General features: G+C 48.2%; 1 protein-coding gene across 2 annotated transcripts; it reads right to left on the bottom strand.

Moving 5' to 3' along the window:
• Positions 1-551: 551 nt before the first annotated feature.
• Dnaja4 (DnaJ heat shock protein family (Hsp40) member A4) lies at positions 552-22,933 on the bottom strand. 2 transcript variants are annotated; one of them, XM_005069556.4, is made up of 8 exons: positions 18,530-19,132; positions 18,069-18,207; positions 11,500-11,680; positions 8,831-8,935; positions 7,871-8,098; positions 6,752-6,982; positions 2,535-2,635; positions 552-2,439 (listed from the first exon to the last, which is right to left on the bottom strand). In XM_005069556.4, the coding sequence occupies exons 1-8, from the start codon at positions 19,057-19,059 to the stop codon at positions 2,224-2,226; spliced, it is 1,731 nt and encodes a 576-aa protein (XP_005069613.2). In that variant the 5' UTR covers positions 19,060-19,132; the 3' UTR covers positions 552-2,223. The 2 variants fall into 2 exon arrangements, with proteins under 2 accessions (XP_005069613.2, XP_040585694.1); XM_040729760.1 differs by lacking the exons at positions 18,069-18,207; positions 18,530-19,132 and adding an exon at positions 22,867-22,933.
• Positions 22,934-23,861: the final 928 nt, after the last annotated feature.

Raw genomic sequence — 23,861 nt, 5'->3', positions numbered from 1 at the left:
GAGAGGTCTGCCTTAAACCATTTCAGCCTCAAGACTGGCAGACAGGGCTGAACATTGCTGCCTCGGACTAGAGTTCCAGCACCTTCTCCTCTTCTGCAGTCGCCTCCAGACTGGGTCTGCATGGTAATGGGGGAAGGTTTAAGACCCTAACATCCTGGTGCTTGCTGCTTCTTGCTTGCCAAAACTGTGTGCCATCCTGGTCATGCTGGCCTGAGGGCAGCTCTCTAGAACAGTCCCTGCTGGATATTTCCCACCTCTGACTTGCTCACCCCCTACAGCTCCACTGTCCTCAGTGTCTCCTCCTCAGACAGGTCTACACCCTTACAGTTTGGAGGCGCCTCAGATGGCAGCTTCTCAGAGTCCTTGTCCCTGCTTCCTTCTGCTCTTCCCCAGGATTGTAGCTCTCCACCACAGTCACCCCGACCTCTGCATTCATCCCATCCCCCAAATGAAAGTTCTCCAAGAGCAAGTTCATTCCTTCTGACAGCCAAAGGGAAGCAGTCTAGCACTTAACACTTAAGTCTCAAGAAAAGAAAAAGCAAAGCCATGTGTGTCTCATAACAGCTCAATTTTAATTTAAAGTGACAAATGTACAGGTGGGAAGGTTAAGCAACACCCTGCAGATTTGTAACAAGGAAGAGCTGAGTATAGTTTTGTCCCATCACAAGCTAAACAGTAGCTCTCCAGCAATGATTAGAACCTCACAACACAACCTGGAGTTGTGGTCCATTTATAAATTGGGTTAGTTGGAGGAATCAGTTTTAAGTCTGCCTTGGCCAATGGTCAAAGTGGGCATAGGTGGACTCTGTGCTTTGGGCAAATTATGTTCCACTAGCCAGCAATGTTTTTTGGGAGTCTGGTCCCGCTAGCTGGCTTCCCCAACCAGCCTTGGGTCTGATCTGCCCTTTGACCCTCCTAGGGAAGGCTCCTGGTCTGCATCAAACTCTGGTACCATAAAAACCAAATTAAGGGTGGATCTGTTAGGTCAGCCCAGCAGCTTTAAAAACAGGGTGTTTAACTTCATTAGTAGAAAAGAAAGGAGTAGTAATGGCTAGAGGCTGAGGTAGCCTTTATTTAAAGTGCAGTCTACCTGCCAGGAATTAGTAGTAACTAGTACCCATCCCAAGCAGCTGTCATTGTCAGTGGTATTCATGCCAGCTAACTAGAACTTGGTTAGTTCACTTCTTACCAAGCATCACAAGCTGGAAGCCCTTTGTAGTATGGCTGTACAGTGAGTGGAACTGGCCTTTAGGAAGGAGCTGTCTGGAGAATGTGAAAATACTGAGGGATTCTATGCCATTGTATACCCTTAAGTCATCTGGAGACACTAGGTGGCTGTGCTGGGGGCTAAACTACCAGCATTCTCCCTTGGGTGCTTTTGCAGCTGCACAGAGGCAGCAAGGTACATGGCAGGGTTTAGCCTTCTTTAGGGTAAGCACTTTGGTGGGACAACATTGCAAAGGTTGTCAACAGATAATCATTAAAACCACAAAGAACGAAGTGCGGGGTCACAGGCAAATGGCTTTATTGGCTTATTTAAAGTGGGTTTGTCATCACAAGACTTGGAAAGTTCAGAAAACTTCCAAGACAGATGGTCAGACAAAGCCCTTTCTAACCACTCAAGGGGACAGGGCAGTAGGAGTTGGACTGGCCCTGCAGCTTTTGAGTGCAGCCTATTCAGTGTGAACAGGCATGCTGAGCCAAGTGCAAGACATACATGTGCTTTTATTGTCTAAGAATTCTAGAGTCTAGACTCAAATATTAGCAGACCTGAGCTCATGCCCTCAGTGACTTTGCTAAGGGAGGAAGGCGAGAAAGACCACAGATTATACATGGGCCCGACACCCACCTTCTCAGCCTTTGTTAGGGGCCAAGTGTGGCTATCTGGGCCTACTGTGGAACTGAACCATGGCGAAGCCACTAAGAAGCACAAAGGGTCATTGTGGTACTAGCATCTCCAGAGTATGTCCTGAAAGTACAAATGAACAGATTCCATATGCAGACTAGACATGATTGAACTTAAAACATTTAAATATAAATCAAAGTATAACTTAAGTTACAACCAGAAGAGAAACAAGAAAACCCCAAAGACAACTCAGCAGTGGAGACTGCTGAACACACATGACACCCTAAACACGAGGCTATTAAAGCGATGCCATTTTCATTGTGCCAAGTTTACATTCATCATGTACTAGTCCGACCAGGCCATGCTACATCATGCCATCATGCCGTCTGGCACTGCACACCAGCGCGGGGCCCATCGTCATCCTCTTCATAGGCCTCCCTGTGCTGGCGCCAGTTCTGCTCGTTGGGATTGAACTCCTTCAGCTCCACCTGATCCATGTCATCCGTGACCCTCACCTTCTGCCGAGGGGGGAGCAGAGCCTCCAGCTGAGACAGCTTCTCCTGAGAAAGCCAGTGTTTTTCAGGAAAGACGACCTGCAGAGGTGAGCACACAAGGACATTGGGTTTCTTGGCTTTCCAAAATCAAGGCAGTTGCTGCTGTGTCTCATGAGAGTAAGTGCTGCACTTACCAAAAACTGTATGATCAGCGTCCCTTTCTCCAGGGGGGCTTTGTAGATGGGCATTCCCTCGTTTCGCACACATTTCAGGTCTCCATGCTTTATCACCTCACCTGCCACAGGGAAGGTTCCATCATCAAAAAGGAAGACAAAGGGAACCTGGAGAGGTTAGTCTCCTCCTAAAGAGAGCTGGGGTAGACTCTAGTATCCCTGCAGTGATGGGCAGACAAAGGGAGCCTGGAGAGGTTAGCCTCCTTCTAAGGAGAGCTGGGGTAGACTCTAGTATCCATGCAGTGATGGGCAGACAAAGGGAGCCTGGAGAGGTTAGCCTCCTTCTAAGGAGAGCTGGGGTAGACTCTAGTATCCATGCAGTGATGGGCAGAGGAGGAAGTGCTATCCCTGTGGGGCACTGGGCAGGGGATGGGACAGGACTATCTGACCCACATCAGGAAGGCAGCAAGCACACTGAGACACTACCATAATGTAGAATGGTTTAAAATCAGGACCCCTCACCTGGCCTCCAGTGGGGCCAGTACCTGCCTACCTGTCTCTTCAAGTGATTATGGATGTTCCTAACAGACATCGTGACCACTGCTCACAGATTCAGGCAGAGTCTAGAAATGGATTCATGGGACTGTCCCAGCTCTCTCTACTCAAGGAACAGCTTCCTGAGGAGGGGCCTCCCTGGTGGGTGCCAGGTGACCCCTTTCCTAATCCCAAAGCACTTTTTCTACTTCAAGCTGGTGAGCTGGGATATTCCCCATACCACATGCTCCTCCTTGTCCATACTGGCAAGATCTCTAAAGGCATCATGGGAGGTTTGAACCTGGGGCACTTAGACTTTCTCCTAAGACTAAAGGGGTTATTTCCCATAGCATGGAAGACATCACATACAAAAAGGTGTCTGGAAAATGTGCCCTTCAGTCATGAAAGGCTGGGCTGTAGCTCAGTGGCCCAGAGGTTGTCTAGTATGCACAAGGTCCTATGCTCAGTCTGCAGTACCAGAAAACATAACAGATGAAAATGGACAAGAAAAAGGAATGTTCAGAGAAAACGGGGAAGAGATAAAGGAAGCTAAGGACTGACTTACTCAGCAGTAAGTTCCTCTCCAGGGGGAATGTCACTACAGAAAGTGGAATTTCTTTCACAGAAACTTTTAAGTTCGTCAGTAGTTTTAAAATACACAGTATGCCGGTGCACTCTGTGTACATCACTGTAGGATAGTAGTGTGTCTACTCTAGGGGGTCACGACTCCTCACTGTAGGATGGTAGTGTGTCTACACTAGGGGGTCACGACTCCTCACTATAGGATGGTAGTGTGTCTACGCTAGGGAGTCATGACTTCTCACTGTAGGATGGTAAGTGACTGCTTAGCTGAATAGGCACAGGTTTCTGGCCTTTTGTGCTGTTAGTGGGGTTGTTTGGAAATACCCTGTTTGTTTCATCTGGTGGCACTTAATGCTGTTCCCCAGTCCAGCTCCCAAAGCTGTCTTGGACTTGCTGGGAGACGGGAACCGTGAGACCAAGAGTGGAAAACCATAAGGGAGAAAAGGGAAAAGCCCTAGCCACCTCTGCCACAGGCACCTCCCTGCTTTAGTCAATTGTGAGTTCTCGAGAGGTTCAACAGTGAAGGAAAGGGAGAGAAATGAAAGAGAAACCAATAGAAAGTGAGAAAAGGAAGAGTGAGACATGCCCACATGGACATGCGCACACACAGACATGTATGCACACACACGGGACCTAAAAGAAATCCCCAGCAGGATTTCTAGATGTTCTGCCCCTTCTTCCACCTAAGCAAGAATGGGTTTCTAAGGGTTTGTTTTCCCTCCCTTTGGGGCTCCTCACCCGTAATCCCACTTCTGTTCTTGACTCCCATATCCCCCAGGCTGGGATCAGGAAACTTGAAGCAAATGCTCTCTGCAACAGGACCCTGTCCCGGGAACTCTGCCAGGATGACCTGAACTATCCACCCTCGGCCAAAAATGGGCTTTTTTGAAGAAGTTACACAAATGCCAGCCCTGGCTCTCAGAATGGCTAGAGTCTGGGCTGTGACAATGTTTGGGGTCTGAGACACACTACCAGGCCCAGTTAGGCCTTGTGTGAATCACAGTCCTTCAACTTTATACTTCAAGTGACAGGAGGGACCGGGCACCTGGGAGGGCCGTGGAGTTACAGGAGGGACGGGGCACGTGGGAGGGCCGTGGAGTGGAGCCTATGGAAAGGCGTCCGACTTTAAACCTTCCCAGACTACATCACAGTGCAGTGCTTCCCATCAGTTGGTGGTTAAGTATATGTAAGTACACCCACATACGGGAATATGGGTGCACACCACAAACGGAAGAGCAAATGGGGTAAAGGGTTAGTGGCAAATCTCATATTGGTGGATGGACCTTGTATGTTTTTATCTCTGCAACTTTTTGTAAGCTTGAAAAATATGTTTGGTTTTGTTTTTCTGAGACAGTCTCATTCTTACAGCTTTTGGTAAGTTTGAGCTTTGCTCAAGCTCCACGTGCTGGGCTTGCAGGCCTGCACCAGCACACCTGGCTACGTGATGCTGGGGACTAAACCTAGAGCTTGGCGAGCACTAAGCAAGCTCTCTACTGAGCTACATCCCCAGGGCATATGCTCGCACACCCAGGCTCCACTGAAATGGCATCTTGCCAGCACTAGGGAGGCAGACACAGGTGGATCTCTGAGTTAGAGTGAGTTCTAGAACAGCCAGGGCTATGTAAAGAGAAACTCTGTCTAGAAAAGAACGGAAGAAAACAAAAAGAAAAAAGGAACAGCATCTTGCTATAAGGCCCAGGCTGGCTTCACTCTTGCAGTCTCTGGCTCCAGCTCCAGCGTACTGAGTGCTGGGATTATGTGCATACTCCACCATGCACATAAGCTTGAAACTCAGGCCTTTAAAAATGACAATAAACTGATCAGTTTAGAAATGCGATCTCATTTCCTATCTCCAGCAAAGGAGGAGTCAGAGGGGTGATAGGCAAGACTGGAAAGAACAGAGTAGGCAGGGAGGGAAATAGGCAGAGGCAGGAGAGGTCCTGGAGGCTGGCCACAGAGGCAGATACTCACCTGCCCCACAGGACTTCAGTCTTCTCACCAGCTCCCAAGGCCTGTGCTGCAGGCTTATCAGCCATTACTGCACCCCCAGCCCCCGCCATTGGCAAACCTGCCTGTGGCAGATCCCAGGGCACTTAGATTGCTTAGCTTCTTCCATGCTATGCAGACACCTTGGCTGTGCACAACTGCCATTGTCACTAGCCCAGTCCCAATCTCAGGCCCTTCTGGATAGGTGCTCTAGAGCCTATGCAGACCCATAACTTGTGTAAACATCAGCTTTCCTAGATGCTGAGAGCCTAGCATTCATGCAAGTGCTGGGAGGCTGAGCCTGGGGACCTGGAACCCCTTTTCAGCCCAGAGACAGCTCCAAGGGTGTGTGCAGTCAGTTCCTGTTGAAGCCTCTCAAGATATATTCACAGCTAATGCCCCCCCCAGGACAATGCTATTTGAAAACATTCTCATATGTAACAGCCCAGAAAACAGGAACAGACAAGAGTCAGCGCAGGCCCCATTTGACGGGAAAGGCCTGTTGTCAGTGGGGTTCTGCTGCCAAATGTGTACATTATAAGCTTAACTGGGAGATTCCAGATAAAATTTCAGACCCAGAAGATTCTTACTTGAGGGTCCTCTTCCTACCCTAGGAGAATACTAAAGAATCTCAGCATATTCTCCAGTCATGTGTGGAAACTCCACAGCATGAGGCTGCTGAGATGTGCATTGAGTAAAGGCTCTAGCTGTACAAACCTGACAACCCGAGACAGGACAGAATCGACTCCCTGAAATTGTCCTGTGAGCTACACACATACATACAATCCATATATTGTAAGAACTTAAATTTAGGGGCTGGGAAGATGGTTTAGCAATTAAGAATAGATGCTGTTCTTGCATTTCAGGACCAGAGTTCAGTTGCCGTGTCAGGTGATTCACAACTGCCTATATTTCCAGCTGCAGGAAGATCCTCTGGCCTCTACCGGTACATTTACACAAATGCACACACCCACACAAGGACATATATACATATGCCTAATTAAAAATAAAATCTATCTTTAAAAGAGCAAGATGACTTCATTATTTAAGAGTTAGAGAGTATCAAGCTGTGACTGAAACCAGGCCACTGGGCACGAATGTTAGACCGATGTGTAGAAAGGGAGGGCAGGGCTTACCTGACTTGGATGTAATAATGAGGACTCGATCATCCAGCGTTTTTATTGTCTTCTTGAAGCCACAAAGAGCTTCAGAAAGCTGAATTTTCATTTTCATGATCAAATCATGGCCTCGTCTCTGAAAGACACTATGATCCTTCTGATCAAGCACAATTATGACATCACCGGGCTCCAGCTCAGGCTCCTGATCTCCTTCTCCATGAAACAGTATCTTTTGCCCATCCTTCATACCTATGGAACATCACCCTTCGGATTAGCCGCTTCTCACATCCAGAGCTCATAGCTTCTGAAGGCATAGAGACCTTTAGGTTTCTTAACTCATTAGACCTCCCAACCTCCCTTGGGCATGGGGTTGAAGAAGTAGCTGGATTAACTGCCAAGCAAAGGCTTAACTTCCACCATGGCTGAGTCAAAGGTGAAGCCAGGAGAGGGCAAATAGGAGTCCACATCTGACCACACCATGCTCCTCGGCCCCAGGTGCTGGGGTAGCTACACTAAGGCCACACACCAGGAGGTCACCGCCCACTTGAGGCTCTGCAGCCAGAAGCTGAGACAATGCTGGTGTACAGACACAAGGTGAAGGTGGGTTAAGGCCTTCTAGCAGCAGATGGCTTGATTTTTGGCCTCATCTGATGTATGATGTATTCAGAAAGTCACAGAATCAGGAATTTCAGGAAAAACAGAAGGGACTGAAGTGGGCCTTAAGATGGTTCCAGATGAAATAGCAAGGAGAGGCACTGCATTTGGGAGAGCAGCAGAGGGGAAGGCAGGGCAGGGGGTAAACAGGTCCAAAAAACCTTTAAAAGCTCTGGCAGTCAAAGAGCAATGAAAGCTGTTGGGACAAACGCTTCAAAGGATTCCTAAGGGAAGCGCTGAGAAGGGCAGGTGAGGGCAGTTGAACAGCCCTGAAGTAAGGCTTTCAGAGCATTGGGGAAACTTTCTAAAGTTTTTCTGTGACCTCACTGGTCCTTCCTCGGGCCAGGAAAGGCCATAGGAAGATGACTTGGAAAGGGACTCCTTGTCTTGTAAACATGTGCCACACCGTTGCATCCCGACACCTACCCTGTGTGTGCCATGATTGGTGGAGTGGGCCCTACAGCGCTAACCACGCAGCCTCACCTTTCTCCACGTGCACCTCGATAATCTTCTTCTCCCGGATAACTTTGGCGCCGCTGCAGCTCTCACAACGGTCCTTGGGGTTGATGCGCTCACCCTGGCCCTTGCACTCGATGCACACAGTCTGGATTTGCTGCACCATGCCTGGCCCAATCTGCTGGATATGGATCTGCATGCCCCGCCCCTTGCACAGAGGGCACTTCTCCACGGACCCCTTCTTCCCACCAATGCCTGTGGAGGGGGGAGATGACCAGCAGGAGAGCCATGCTCCTTTAGCAGGGGGCTGCCTATCCCACCGGGCACTGTGCTTACAATTCTAAGGTTAGGAAAGCAGTATGGGGGTGTGTGGAAGGGAATAGTCAAGCAGATCCTATCTAGATGTTAACATCTAACTTCCAGGGCGCTAACCTACACCACAGTGAACAGCACCTGGGCTGCAGGGAACTACAGGACACATGTTACAGGTGCAGGACACCTGGGGCTGCAGGGAACTACAGGACACATGTTACAGGTGCAGGACACCTGGGGCTGCAGGGAACTACAGGACACAAGCCGTGTTGGCACAGGGTATCACAGCTCAGCTAGCTCTCTGTGGGGCAACATTCATGTGAATTACATTACTATAAACAAGGCTTTACTGGGACACAGGCACATTCACTCATGCACTGTGACGGCAGAAGGAAGCCTTACACGGTTGCTATCTCACCCTTCACAGGAAAACCCTGCCAACTCCTACGCTGGGAGAACTGTCCAGATTTTGAAACTTTTAGAAAAAATGCCAACATACTGAACAGATGTTCAACCCAGAAAAATAGAGACATTCAAAGAGATATGACTAGGGTTCCCTGTTTACAAACCCTGCTTGACCCCCACATTTGAAAAGATCAAGTCTTTCTCTGAACTAGGAAACAAGTAGAAACAAGAGATCTGGGCTACAAGAGTCATTCCACAATTAGTTTTTACCTTCACATTTCTCACAAATTATATTTTTCTGGAGGGCCAGTTTCTTAGTGACTCCATTGTACAAGTCTTCCAGAGTTACTGACAGCTGGTGTACAACATTCTTGCCTGCCGAGGGAGAAAGGACCAGTTACTGGACTAATAAGACCACTGCCTTACACTATACCACAAGACCCTTACGGAGTCCCTGTTGTAGAATATTAAAGATGTGTTAATTTGTTTATGCTGTGGAATATTTGTTTAATGATGCAAAGATGTGCTTCATTCTTTTATGTTGCATTTATTTAACTCTGTGAAGCTGTGTTACTTTGCCTGCCTAAAACACCTGATTGGTCTAATAAAGAGCTGAATGGCCAATAGTGAGGCAGGAGAAAGGATAGGCGGGGCTGGCAGGCAGAGAGAATAAACATAAGGAGAAATATGGGAAGCGAATATCAAGGTTTGAGAAAAGAAGGGGCCAGCTACCCAGCCATACAGCCAGCCACTGAGTAAGAAGAAAAGACATATAGAAATAGAGAAAGGCAAAAGGTAGACAGGATAATTTAAGAAAAGCTGGCAAGAAACAAGCCAAGCTAACACAAGGCATTCATAAATAATAAGTCTCCATATATATATTGGGGAGCTGGGTAGTGGGCCCCCAAAACAATAAAAAAACAATAACAAGTTCCCAACAGTGAGAGCTGGAACCAAGCTCCTCCTCCCCCAGAGAAGTAATGCTTCATCAAACCAACCCATCCTACAGGTCCCCTGCCAAGGGGAGCACTACCACCTGTTCAGCTATGGGCTGATTATCCAATAATTCAGAGGTCAACAAAAAGACTGTCCACCTTTGTTTTCTGAGATCTGAGGACAGGGAGAAATGAAAGGCAGTTCAGCAACAAAACTAAGTCCTCCACAGGACACAAGCCCTTTCCTCAGAGACGGAGGTAAGGCAGTCTCCAGCCCTTCATCGAAACTCTGCAGGGGTACCAGGACTTAACTCCTGAGCCCTTCTGAAGTATGTGGCCAAGCATGACCGCTTTCCTGACCAAACCTTGTGCCTGCACTCAGGATGCGAGTGGAGGGCTAGCGCAAAGGTTGCAGTAAGGCTGCACTGGTGCTCTGCCTACTCCTAGGAACCAACACAGCCACAGCTTCCCTGCTGCCCAGGCATTCTAGTATCACTAGGACAAGGCGTCCTGGTTTATTGGCTGCCAACTTTGAGAGATGACTTAATTACAGGCATGAATTAATTTCAGGACAGCTAGAGAGCTGGGAAAGAGAATGCTCGGAGTTTTAATCACGTCCACACCATCAATTACATGAGCAGGCAGTACACCCAGAGGTGGGGCCGGATTATTCCCTCATCAACACCGTGATTGTCAGTACACTGTGTGCATAGAATTGACACTCATGCTTTTTAAAGCTCTAGGCCAATTATAATGTGAGCACAAATACATTTATCCAGGGTTTCTCAATGATGAAAGTCATACTTCTTAAAGCTAATGAAGAGCATATTTTTCCTGATCTTGTCTAGCAATGTGGTAGGCTTGGCTGTCTATATGGTTTTAGGATCCAAGATGGCTTATCAGCAGGGAGGGGCTATTGGTCAGAGAAGATGGATAATGCAGCTGCCAGGCAGCAGGCTGCTGGCTGGAGGAGAGAAGCAGAGACCTGAGCTGATGATGGAGCTCCTCTGGCAGGGTGCTTTACCTATGCAGGACGCTCTGGAGGCAGAAGGAGGACCACAAGTTCAAGACCATCCCTCAGCTACATAGGGAATCTGAGGGCAGCCTAGGATACATGAAACTCCAACTCAAAAACAGAAGGTGGGGGGAGGAAGGGTTAGGGGAACCCCAGGCAGAGGGGCACTCGTGGGGATTGAGATTGCTAACCCGAATGGATTCTGAAAAGGGCATTTATTTTTACAAATATTTTAAAACCCGAGGTCAACTGCATCTCTCAGAAAATCTGATGTGGGCTGGGGACAAGACTACCCTGAACAGGGCAGTGTACTGACCACAATAATGAGAGAGTATACAGGCCCTGGCCCATATGGGGCCCAAGAGTCAGTGAGAAGGGTAGGAAGGGTAGAGAGGGGGAGAGAAGAGGGGTACTCTTGACAGATTTACTAAGCACTGAGGTGTCAATTATGTCCCTTTGGACACTTTGGTGCCTGACCCAACAACAGAGGATGACCTTGAGCTTACACAGGGTATCACTATGCAGCTCAGACTGGCCTAGAACTCAGTAATAATACTCCTGCCCTGGATCCCAGATGCCAGTATGTTCCCCCATTCTATCTATAATCCCATCCACTCCTTTTTATATGGGAAATTGGAAGGGTGTCAGATAATTAAGTATATAAGGGCTTCCAGCAACCTGCATACTAAAATTCAGAACTATTTAAAGATCCCCAAATGTAACAACCACACCCTTTTAAAGCATGATCCGTCTTGATTCCTGCAACATGTACAATACAAAGCCAGCTTACGTTTTCTACAAACACTACAGGCTGGGAAGATAGCTCAGCAGGTAAGGGCATTTACTGCCAGGCCTGATGACCTGAGCTCAGAGGAAGAGAGCCAACGCTTGCAAGCTGTCTTCTGTCCTACACACCAACTGGTGCTTGTGCACGCGCGCGCACACACACACACACACAGATGGAAAAAGAATAATTTGAAACCATTTACCTCTTCTCTCTCTAGTCATCCGTCCTCCACCACCAAAGAACATGTCAAAGATGTCCATGGGTGACGAGAAGCTGGGGCTACCCGAGCCCCCTTCTTTAATTGCCTGCTCTCCACCTTGGTCATAGATGTCTCTTTTCTTTGGATCTGAAAGTACTTCATATGCCTGGGATATAAGTTTGAACTTTGAAAAAGAGAGAAAAAGAGAGAGATTTAAAATGAGTCCCAGAGAGGTTTGAGGTATGTTCCTATAAGCAAGCCTACCTCCAAATGTAACCACAAAAGTCAGTCCCTCCCACTGCCAGTCTATACATTTGCTGTCTTCTTAAAGTGCAGCACAAGGGACAAACATCATAAAGGCATTTGTTCCAAGAACCGGGCTAGAAATCAGGAGGGAGAAAAAGCTTGCTTCCACTCTGGCAGCACCAGCCAGAAGACACAAAGTCCCCCTGGAGAGAGGAGACCCGGCAAGGCTTCATCTATAGACAGTTACAGCCCTGGGATCCAGGTGCTACCAGGGTTACCAGCTAGTGGAATCAGTTTACCAGTTTACAAACGTGAAATTCAACCACAGCCATCTGTGAGCACCTGCTGGCATGCCAGATACTACGTGTAGACCTGTGCTGCCCCTTACAGTCCTGTTTGATGATCGGAGCATCATAGATGCTCAGGTATGGGGAATGCTTACCTGCCTCACCCGTCAACAAATACTGGTGGTGCTACTCTCCCATATGCAACTCTTGAACTCAGTGATAGACACAATACCCCATGTGTGGCATGCTTGCCAAAACTTTATCACCAGAATCCAATTGTAAGAAAAGAACTAGAAGCCAAGCAGTAGTGACACACGCCTTTAATCCCAGTACTGGGGAGGCAGAAGCCAGCCTGGTCTACAAAGCAAGTTCCAGTTCAGTCAGGGCTACATAGAGAAACCCTGTGTTGAAAACTCAAAAGAAAAAAGAACTAGAAAACCAAAATTGAGGGTGAGGCATCATGCAAGTCTAAAAGACAGGACAACTAAACAAACTAAACACAGAAGCTCACCCTGGAGTATATTATGCACAGGGAAAATGGTTATAAAGGATGTTATTGGAACAGAGGGGGAAACAGTAAATATGTTTCCAATGTGAAAGTCATACATTTGCTAACTACTATGGTCTCCTTTCTCCTAGTAGCATATTACCCACAAAAGTGAGTGACAATTTGTAGTTGTGGAAGATATGTTTCCTGTCTCACTCTTCTTTTAAGTATATGGACCTTCCTAAAATAAAACAGAAACATGCAGTTCTGTCACTTGCTATCTTGTGGCCTGGTTCATTCCAGTAACCTTGTCACTCCTTTTACTCTGTTCCACACCAAGCCTGTGAACCTCCCAAGCCACCATCCTTACTGTCATCTACAGCCCAACTCTGCCTTCCTCTCCTCTCTGGCCTCTGACATTTTTGTTTTGTTTTTATATAAGGTCTCACTTTCTAGCACAGGCTGGCCTATAACTCACTATGTCATCCAGGTTGACTTCAAACTCACAATAATCTTCCTGGCTCCATCTTCCAAGTTCCTGATCTCAATTCTGCTCCAGTCTGCAGCCTCCTTGCTCTTTCTGAATACTGCAACATGCGCCCCAGAACCCCAATGATAAGCACAGGTCTTCAAGCCTCGGCTCAAGGCCCCTTTCCCAAACTGCAAGCCCACCCCCAGGTCTCTCGGCTCTTGCAAGGGCATTACTTTCTATCATGCTGCACCATCTATTTTTGTTTTGTTTTGGTTCAGGTTTTTGAGACAAGTTTCTCTGTGTAACAGCTCTGACTACACTGGAACTCTTTGTAGAACAGGTTGGCCTCTAATTTGTAGAGATCTACCTGCCTATGCCTCCTGAGTGCTAGGATTAAAGGCTGTGCCACCACTGCCTGCCCTTGCTGTATCATCTCTTAATTCATGCTAGACATTGCAAGACAAGCCCCATTAAGACAGAGGTTCTGTCAGCTTGGAGCACCAAGGGTATCCCTGAGCCTACAGCTATGTCTGCCTAATGGTATTTGGCAAATATTTACTAAATGAACAGCTCAATTCTGGAAGTTCAGATAGGAATAAATGAGGTTGGCTCTTGGTCCTCCTGAGGCTGGTCTTTACTCTGAAGGACAGAAGTATATATAACTATCCTACATGCTCCTTAGAATCTACAGGGAAAGTAAATGCTAGAGACACAGATAGGAAAACTGCTCCACAGTTCCCAGACCAAGCCCTAATAAGCAGTAACAGCTAATAAACATCAATCAAAAAAGATTACAAAGTTTTAATTAAATATTTTAATGTATGGTATGTATGTGTATATGCACGTGTGCATGTAGGTATCCATGGAGGCCAGAAGAGGACATAAGGATCCCCGTGGTGCTGGAGTTACCAAATGTTGTGAGCCACTTGACATGGGTGCCTGGAACTGAACTTTGGTCCTCTTTAGAGCAGTGCTCTTAACCTCTGAGCCATTTCTGCAGCCCCCAGGGTTCCTGGGGGAGATGACTCAGAGGGGACAAGTGCTTACCATGCAAACCTCATGACCTGAGTTCAGATCCCCAGAACACACACAAAAGCTGATGTGGTGTGCACATCTGTAATCCACCAGTGTGATGGAAAGAGAGACAGAGGGATTGCTCTTGGGTCAACTAGTCTGGAGTATACTCACAGCGGCAGAAACAAAGACCCTGCTTCAAAAGCAAGGCAGAAGGCAAGTACTGATTCCAGACTGTCTCACCTCCACACAGTTGCCAGAGCACGCATGGACCTACACTCTAACACACACAAAGTCATCAGCATGACATACATAGCAGTTAGATCTTTTGACAAATTAATTCCTATAATATTTTATCAAGGAAGTGAGTATCACCCACTACCATTGCTTTCTTCAGCAAAACAGAAACATACAAACACACCAACTTAAGACACAGGATTACTACATAGTTTGGAAGGTCAGAAAGTCACTAGGCTCAGCTGCCCCCAGGGGTTTCTGGGTCTCTTTGAAGGCAAGTATGCTCCAAGAGAGGGCCCATTAATACACTCACCAAATACCCAAAATGCCCCAAAGAGGTTTGGACCTAACAGATGGACTGAAGGAGAGAACAGAACTGCCCTGTAACTTGGGGGATTCAACTATAGGCCAGACCTGATGGGACAGGGGCTCCAAATGTTGATATCAAGTCCTCCTACCTCTGGGGACCCAGCACTCCAGGGTCTAACTCAGCTCCTGTAAAGACCTCCTTCTTTCTCAGTTGGGATTAGGGTTTTGTGATCTTTCCCACAGACCTTTCGTGGAATTCAGCTGAGAAATGGCTCTGAGAAGCTTATGATAAATTATTAAGTGAAGAAAAAAAGCCAGGTATAATATCTCATTCCTATAATCCCCACACTCAAGGAGGCTGAGGCAGGAGGGTTGCCATGGCATCAATCTGGACTACCAGATGAGACTGTAAAAAGCAAAAACAAAAACAGAAAGGAAGGAAGGAAGGGTGGGTAACTGGAGAAACACATCAGACCAAGCATGTTCTGGGTGGCTTTTCCTCTATACTCAGAAACTTCACGGCTTCTCCTTTTTCTTTGAGACAGGGTCTAGCAAATCCCAAGTTGCCCATGAACTTACTATGTAGCCAAAAATAGCCTTGAACTTCAGATCCACTTGCTTTTATCTCCCAAGTGTTAGGATTGCTGGCACGTACCATTACACCTGGCTGATGTGGCCATGGGGACCAAACCCAGGGGCACTGTGCATGCTGGGTAAGCACTGTATCAACTGAGCTACAGCCCCAGCTCATACTCTGAAACTTTCTGCACTGTTACAATCTGCTAAGATTTTGGTCTTGAAAACCTGTTACTCAAACAAAAATTTGCAATGAACCTGGCCAAAGGACCAGAGACATCTCAATAAATGATCTATCATCATCTGCTAAGGGACTTTTTTTGCCCACCTGCCACCCTGTGTCTCGCAGAAAACCAACTGCAGCTTGAACAAGCACAGACGCATGCTGGGCAGTGTGGCTGACAACAAACACAGGCTGCCACTGCTTAGCAACGCAGGACAACAGAGCAGAAAACAAAGACCACACTGCAGGCTTCCCAGCTGTCCCAGGACAAGGTGGGAAAGCAGGACTCAGCCTAGTTGTGAAGATGACATTGATAACACAAACTTATGCAAGGAAAGAAAAAACACGGCAAATTCCTGCCCATAGCATATAAAGTAGTCCAAAACTACATACAAATCCTCACAAAAACCTGGAAAAGCCTGCATGGTGTGCCTAGCATGTCACAGGACAACAGAGGCTATTTGGTTGAGTGAATGAATGAATGAGCCTTCTGGAGATCTCTACAGCAGTTTCTATAAATTGCATTCCCGGTCTCCTCATCCCTCTGATTTACAATCCACATTCCCTTCTAGTCCTTTTATGTCTCTCTGTCCCATTTTTGGAAAGCCTCGGGCTTACATGTGGAATTACAGAATTAAAGTCTGTTCTTTCTCCTGACCTCATTATTCATTCAGCCCACCAACAAACACTTATCTATTAGGTTTAGCTAGACTCACCCACCCACTCACATGGAACAGGCATTAGACTAACAAGGTCCATCGCAGTAGGATAAGAATGGGAATAGGTCCACTAGTCTGTGGTCAGATGAAACCTCTGCCAGGATATGTTAGTAAAGAGCTAAAGGAAATGGGTAACTCTTCATGGAAAGTAGAGAGGGAAATGTGTTTCCAACAGTGAGTACATACTGCCCCACTCCAGGCAAAAAAAGATGGACCTGCCACATCTCACTGTGTAAAAGAATTATTTGTGTAATACTAACTTGGGCACCTGGCTATAAGTAAATATTAGTTTAAAACAAAGGCCAAGTAATCTGCCCAGGCAGGTGTGTAGGGGGTAAGAGTTGTGGAGGAGGGCAAATTTCATTTGTTTTTAAAGCTTTGACCACACCAAATGCACTCTCATCTCATGATAAGCAAACAGCAGAGCTGCCTCCTGGTGACTGTGATGTGACCTGAGACCAGAGTGGCTTTTCCCCAAGCTGCCTGCTCAACACCAAGTCAGAAGCCTAGACGCTCTTCTTAGAGAGGGTCTGCACGGCTGGAGAGATGGCTCAGCAGCCAAGTGCTGGCTGCTCTTGCAGAGGACCAGGGCTCAGTTCCCAGCACCAATATGATGGCTCTTAACCATCTGTAACTCCAGTTCCAGAGGATCCAACGCCTTCTGGCTCACAAAGGCAGGGATGTGGTACCCAAATACACATTCAGGAAAAACACCCATACATACAAAAATATCAAGAAAAAGAATGTCAACGACAACCTTGAACTGAGGGAACACATCTGTGAATCACCAACACAATGCAGAAAGCCAGTGACTTTAAAAGCTACAGTAATCCACCTAAATATAGATCACAAAACACAAATGGGTATAATAGTCTTACAAGGAAGCACTTTAAACTTGTGACAGCCGCATTCGGCACATGTGGCTAAATATAAACATTCTATCATTGCCTCCACCAGCTAACCTTCCTTAAGCAGTTTGCCTGCTCCAGCTTGGAATTACAAATACAGACAGGTATTTTGATCCCAGTGTCATTTCCATAGGTCTACATGCCAGATAGGATGATCAGGGGCTCCAAAATCGGTCCAGGTGCCACTGCTATTAGCTTCTAGCATGGCACTGGCTCCCCAAACTCATCTGGGACAATCAAAGGTTTTGTTTGTTTTTTAAATGGCAAGGAGTGAAGGGAGAAACGGGACAGCTAGCCAGCTCTCTTTGCAACGGCTAGTCGCCTATTCAGGTGGGGCATGTCCTCTTTGGGAACAAAATGAATGTTTAATTTCTGTAAACAGGATGAAAAGGTTTAATTTAGGTCACTAATGTGCAGAGCACTTCAGTCTATTATCTGTAGGTACTTAATGGTCAACTGTGGGTCATTTGTCACTGGAAACCCAGAGTTCTCACTATAAACAGATGTGTCAGGTTACAGACTTCTGCATCCCTGTTTAATAACAGCAAAAACAGTGACGATTCAGTGTCCGAAAACTGTATCAGGCAGGAGGTGGCCTCAGAGATCAAATCTACTCAGTCCCTCTGAAAAGGGACACTGGGTTTGTCTGAGGGTACAACTGAGATCACAGAAACTCATCCCTAGGGCTTATGCAACAAATGGAATATAAACACAAAAGTAGTTCGCTGCCAGGGGCGCCCACCAAGCACACAGCTGGTGTTCACCCGTGCCCTGGGTTTCTGGTCTGCCGGCGTCCTCTCCCATAGGAATGCCAGCAGCAGCTCTGAGAGCTGGGCTCCCACAGGTCAGTGCCAGAGCCCACCAAGGTCCTCACATTCGGGAGGCAGGGGCTCCACAAACACTTGTAGAGTGGATGGAGGCACGGGTGGCTGCTGGGGCTCACACCCCGCACCCGGCTAGGTGTCCCCCACTGACCGCGCCCCGCAGCGGCCTCCCTCGGGCTGGCGCGGCGCCTGCAGACAGCCTCCGCGCCGCTGTCAATAATTCACAGCCCGGGTCCTCCCGTGACCCCGGCGCCCCGCGCAGCCCCGCACCTTCTCGCCCTCATCCGGGTTCTTGTCCGGGTGGTACTTGAGCGCCAGCTTCCTATAGGCCTTCTTGATCTCCTCCGGGGACGCATTGGGCTTCACCCCCAGGATGTCATAGTACTGGGTCTCCTTCACCATCTTGTCTCTGCGGGGTGGGGCGGGCGAGGCGGGTCAGCGCGTCCCCGACGCCCCCGGGGCCCCCGGCCCGCGCCCCCGCCGCCGGCCTGCGCGTCACCGTCTCGGTCGCGGCCGCTCCCGGGGCTCTGTCCCGAGCCTGCGCCCGGGACCCACTTGCGCGCCCGGCACAGCCGCACTCGAGCCGCCGGCGCCTCCGCCGCGGGCTTTTATTCGGCGCCGGCGGAAGGTTCCGCTAGGAGGCGTGACGCCACAAAGGCCCAGAACCTTCGCGGAGGTTCCGGCGGCTCCCGGGCTAGGTTCTCGGGTCAGCCCGGCGCGCGCGCGCTCACCCGGTCTCCTGGGACGTCTGCTCCTCCGGCTGTCCGTCCGACTCCCCGGAGCTCCAGTTCTGACTGCCGCCGCGGGCCATGTTGTGGGGCTCGGGGGTGGAGGGTTTGGGTTTCGGGGTGGAGGGTTCGGACTTCGTGGTGGAGGGTTCGGACTTCGTGGTGGAGGGCTCCGGTTTCGGGTTGGAGAGCTCGGGTTTCGGGGTCGAGGGTGCCCGCTGCCGACTGTCACGCCGCCCGGAGACCGGACCCTTGCCCTTGCGTGGGTCCGCGGGGTTGGCCCGCTCTGGGATCCGCTGACCTGCACAAGGGCCTCGTGTGTGCGAACCCTGGAGCTTGGACTGGGAGGGCTGTGTGCGTGTAGCCGGCCCCACCCGGCCTCTGCTCCGGGGTGTGGTCGCCTTCTGTTCGGTCACTGCAGGGGTGTGCTCTGGGGCCTGCCTCGGATTGTTGCATTTTTGAGGGGGATGGAGTGGATGGCTGCTCTCTGAGGTGTTGTCGAGATCCTGCGGTTGCTGCTTCCCCCTAGGCATCTTGAATCCTGGGTGACCCCTTAGCCTTTGCAGGTGTGAACAGTGGACTTCTGGCGGCCTGAGTTTGGACACTGGCCTCTCTACTGCCCACAGCTGGAAACCTCATAAGTACCCCAGGGGTGAGGAGTGACGTCTCCCAGCTGTGAGCAGTGATGACGTCTGTCACATGTGAGCAGTGACGTCCCCCAAGTCTCTCAGGGATGGGCAGTGATCCTTCTTTTTCTCAGGAGTGGGTATCCCCTGCTACCACCACGCCCACATATCAGCACACAAAATGACCAAGCAGAACTACTCTTAGTAGGTCCAGTATTGCAGATCTAACGGGTGTCGAAGCAGACGAGGCTAGGTGGTCCAATCTTCAACTTCTCTAGGCTGCTTTCAACGGATGTCATGATCATGACTACTGAAAATACGTGGGCGTGGAACGGCCGTTGCAGCGCTATCAGAATACTGCAGGCCCCTCTGGCCTAGGCCACCTACGCTTCTTTCTGTTGGTGTTAACACTTTACCTGGAAGAGGAAGCCAGCCTACCCAGCTTCCCTGGGATCCTCTGACCTGGGTTTTGATCCGGTGGCTGAAGCTTCTCTTTCCTGCATTCAATAGGGATACAAAGGACTTAATGCCCATGAGAAATTAAGCCAAGCCTCTAGCTTCTGTTCCCAAGAACATGGTTTTTCTCTCTCTGGATCTTGCCCTGGATCTCTCTCTTTGGGTAGATTCAGAACTGGAGGTCAGGAATTTGGGATCTTCTCACCTACATGAATTCTGCCTCTGGGCTCATTTCTCCACTACTGGGAAATGTTCATTGTCAAGTGCCCACATTTCTCATAGGACATCTATAAGGATCCAAAAGGATGATGGCTACAGAGTTAACAAGAACCTGGCTTGTTCATAGGGATCACTTGGAAACTTTATTCTTTTCCTGCTTTTTGTTATTGCTGTTGTTTTCAAGACAAGGTCATGCAACATAGCCTAGATTGCCCTTAAACTCAGGATCCCCAGCCTCTGGCTCCCAAATGCTGGGATTATAGACATGAGGCATTATATTAGCTCATCTGAAAACTTCTAAAACTCCAGCCTACAACCCAAACATTGCAGAGCTTCCAGGTGGAGAGCAGGCACCCTGTCAGGTAGACCCAGTGTAGGAACTAGAGCTGAGGACACAGACAGCCTCACATTGTCCACATTCAGTTCTATGGACCAGTGGCAGTGGTGGGATGGGCCTGGGTGAAAGGTGGCTTACATGTGGACAGAATCTAGAAACAGCAGGAAGCAGGGAGGCCACGTTACAAATCCCAGCATATTTTTTTTGAGACAAAGTCTTCATTATAGACCAGACTGGCCTCAAATTTGTGTTCTAAGCTTCCAAATGAACCATGTAACACACTGTATATAGTCTCAATATGTGCTGATGACCTTTTTTTTCTTCTGAGACAAGGTTTTTCACTGTATCCTTGACTATCCCAGAACTCATTTTGTAGACCAGACTGGCCTTGAACTCACAGAGATCCACCTGCCTTTGTCTCTCAAGTACTATGTTTAAAGGATTGGACTTTATTTTTAAATCTAAGCTAAACACAGATAAAAATTTACTTTACCAACCACTAGACTTTCCTCTGAGCCTTTTCCAGCCTAGATCTGTAAAGGCTATATTTCTAAAATGACCCCAGCCCTTAAAACTCCTGCCTTAAAAAAGTCGAGGCTGCTAAAGATGTTCTAGCCCATATCCTTCATTTGGGGTCTCTGGCTCCCAGACTCCCTTAGAGGGCAGGATCCTGACTGATCACGGCCAGTCCAATCTCCTTTCCACCAACCAACCCTTTTTATTGTCTTACTTCCCTGGCCCTGTAGAGGCCCTTCTTGTCCCTCTCCCTCTGCCCTCATCCTTTCTGTAAAAGTTCAGGGACTTTCATGCAAATAGAAGTTGAAATCTATTTACACAGGATTCTTGCAAAATGTATTACTGACTAAAACCTGTCCTTAAGACTTCTATGAAAGTTAGCTTTGTTTATCTTGTTTTGTGAGACACGTTCTCATGGAGTCCAAACTAAACTGGCTGTGATGCCAAGAATGACATTGAATGCCCTCATCCTTCTGCCTCCACTGTCTTTGACAAGGACTTTGATAATCTGCACTGTTTCCTAGAATTCTACCTATGAGGATTTGAGACTATATGCAAACTTTTACCATGTTTATCTTCATGGTTGCTACCCTTTCTCCAAACCTTTATTGCAGATGGCATTGGTTTTCCAGACTCAGTGAATAATGTAGTTTCCTCAGAGATAAACATGATAGTGCTGACTTGCAAGAATAAAGGGAGCTTGGTGGTACTTAAGGTAGTGCAATTTGGGAAATGCGGGCCCAATTCCACCAGCGCCTTTTCCAGATGGGGAAAGTTTTAAATGACAGGTACAAGCAGAAGGCATAGTACGGGCCTTGCTCCCCACTCCTGGTCCCGGGCTCTCTGACCAGGGCAGGAGGAGAGTCAAGCATGGTAGTAGCTTTTGTCCAGGGAATCTGGCCCAAGCCCTCCACAAGAGCCAAATCTGATAGGGAAGGACGTGGTGGAGAAGGGGCAAAGATCAGACACCGAGCAGTTGGAAGTACCTTGAAGAGAGGCAGGAAGGAGGGGAGCCATGCTTTACAAAAGCAGAGAGCCCAGAATTCTAAAGATGTCTTAGGGATGTCATGCTTTTCCTCTGATGGGGAACAAGGGTTGCATTCTGGGTGGAGTAACAACAGCCTTGGCCATGAGACCTGGGGTGTGCCCCCTCATGGAGAGGGTTGAGCTTGATAAACAGGTTTGAGTGGCTGGCCCAGAGAAAGAGTGTGGGGAGAGGAAGTGAGGACCAAGGAGAGGCCTTGGGGGGCATTTGCCTGGAGGATATGGAAAGAGGAAGAGGAGCCGATAGTGAGGCAGAGACCCCCCCCCCGCCCCCGCCAGAAAATGGAAATGACTGAAGCCATAGGATGGGAGGAGGGAGCGAGCTCTGCTTGCTCCTCCAGAGTCTAAGGTGGCAGGGCGGGTGCTTGGCAGGGGAAGACATGGGGCTTTCCAATGAAGGGATATTAATTATCAGCTTACAAAACAGTTGCTATCCAAACCACTGTTTCACTATCACAAAGGAACTTGTGCTCGAGGAAGCCCTGCCTGTCACTGGCTGTGTGACTCTGGGCAAATAATTAAATCTCTCTGGGTCACTCCATCCTCTCCTCCACAAAATGAGAAGAGCACCTAGGTCAGAAAGGCCTGGTGGCAGACACCTGGAATTTCAGATACTCTAGGGGCTGAGAATCCTGCCTGCTGCTCTACAGAGTATGTCCAGGGCCAACCTGAACAACTTAGTGCATCCCTATCTCCAAAAGTAAGAAGCGGGCTTGGGCTGTGGCATCCTTTTGTGCAAACGTGGAGACCTGAGTTTGACTCCCAGTGCCCACATCAAAGCTGGACATGGCAGCACCAGCCAGTAATTCTAGCACTAGAGAGGCATAGATAGGGTTATCTGTCTCAGCATTAACTGTGGGAGGAAGGGAGGGGAGAAGGAAAGGAAGCCTGAAAGGGTGGAGGGATGGCAGGGAGCAGCTGTCTCCATGGCTGCTGTAAATTGGATGGAGAGAATATGAAGGGTTCAGCATACTCAGCAAGTGGAGCAAGTGATTGTGCCATGGTTTGTGTGCACCTGCTCCATGGGGACTCTTGGGTCCTTCAGGTCCATAGACTAGCAATACCTGGGGGTCTGGGTGACCCATGGAGCTCTCCACACCATAGGAATTTTAAGGAACTCATTGAAAGAGCTCATCACTTACTGTCATCTTGCTTGAACAGGCATAGCCCAAGTGTCCTCTGATGTTTCTGTAGGTTATAGATTCTGGTCCCTGAGAGGCCACTTCCTTCTGGAAGTTGGCCTTCACCCAGAATTGATGTCACCTTTATTTGGGGATACAGAACTATGGAAGTGATGATGTAACATCCAAGTGTTTGTGACACATTGTGTCCTAGCTAAAGAAGGTGTAGGACCAGGCATCATTCTCACCCTCACAGAGGGCAAGAGTAAGTTGGAGATAAAGCTCTTATTGTGTGTTGTGATAAGAGTAGGGAAGGGAGAGTATTCTCGTGCTTTGGGTGGTCAAAAGGTGCTCTGGCATTGGTGGGCTCCATGGTGGGTCCTGCAGGACTGGCAAGGACAATGCTAGAGAAGACTGAGGGCCCTAGGTGGGAAGACCGTGGCTCCCAAGGAACAGAAAGGGACCATTGTCTCCAGGATAGAGATGAAGTGGGGATACAGACCTTTGTTGGGGGGCTGTGCTTTTTGGGGCCTGGGTTGCCTCTAAATGGCTTTAAGGATGAGATTGTTTCATATTTAGTTCATAAAATTTAATTTTTTAGAGACAGGGTGTCACTATATATATATGTTATGGAACTCACTATGTAGACCAGGCTGGCCTCCGTGATTAACCTGCCTCTGTCTCCTAAGAGCTAGGATTAAAGGTGTATGCCACTTTTTATCCTTAAGTTAAATTTTAACTTTAGCAAGCTCACTATGTTGTCATAAGCAACATCTTTTCATTCTTTGTTCTAACTTTAGTAATGTGGAATTTTAAAACATTTCTTGATACATTGTGTCTTTTAGTCTTAATTTGAAGACAGTTTGTTCTTCTGAAACATAGTGAAATTCTTAATTGTCAAAGCAATGTTAGAGTCAAAATGATCATGAATTTTATGCGTCAGACTTGAGCATTGTAATGGAATCACATAGGACAGTCACTATAGAAAAACTACAAATATTTTCCATTATGTGCTT

The sequence above is a fragment of the Mesocricetus auratus genome, unplaced genomic scaffold (assembly GCF_017639785.1).
Source record: "Mesocricetus auratus isolate SY011 unplaced genomic scaffold, BCM_Maur_2.0 Super-Scaffold_100022, whole genome shotgun sequence".
NCBI classification, from domain to species: domain Eukaryota; kingdom Metazoa; phylum Chordata; class Mammalia; order Rodentia; family Cricetidae; genus Mesocricetus; species Mesocricetus auratus.
This window is presented reverse-complemented; position numbering and strand designations above follow the sequence as displayed.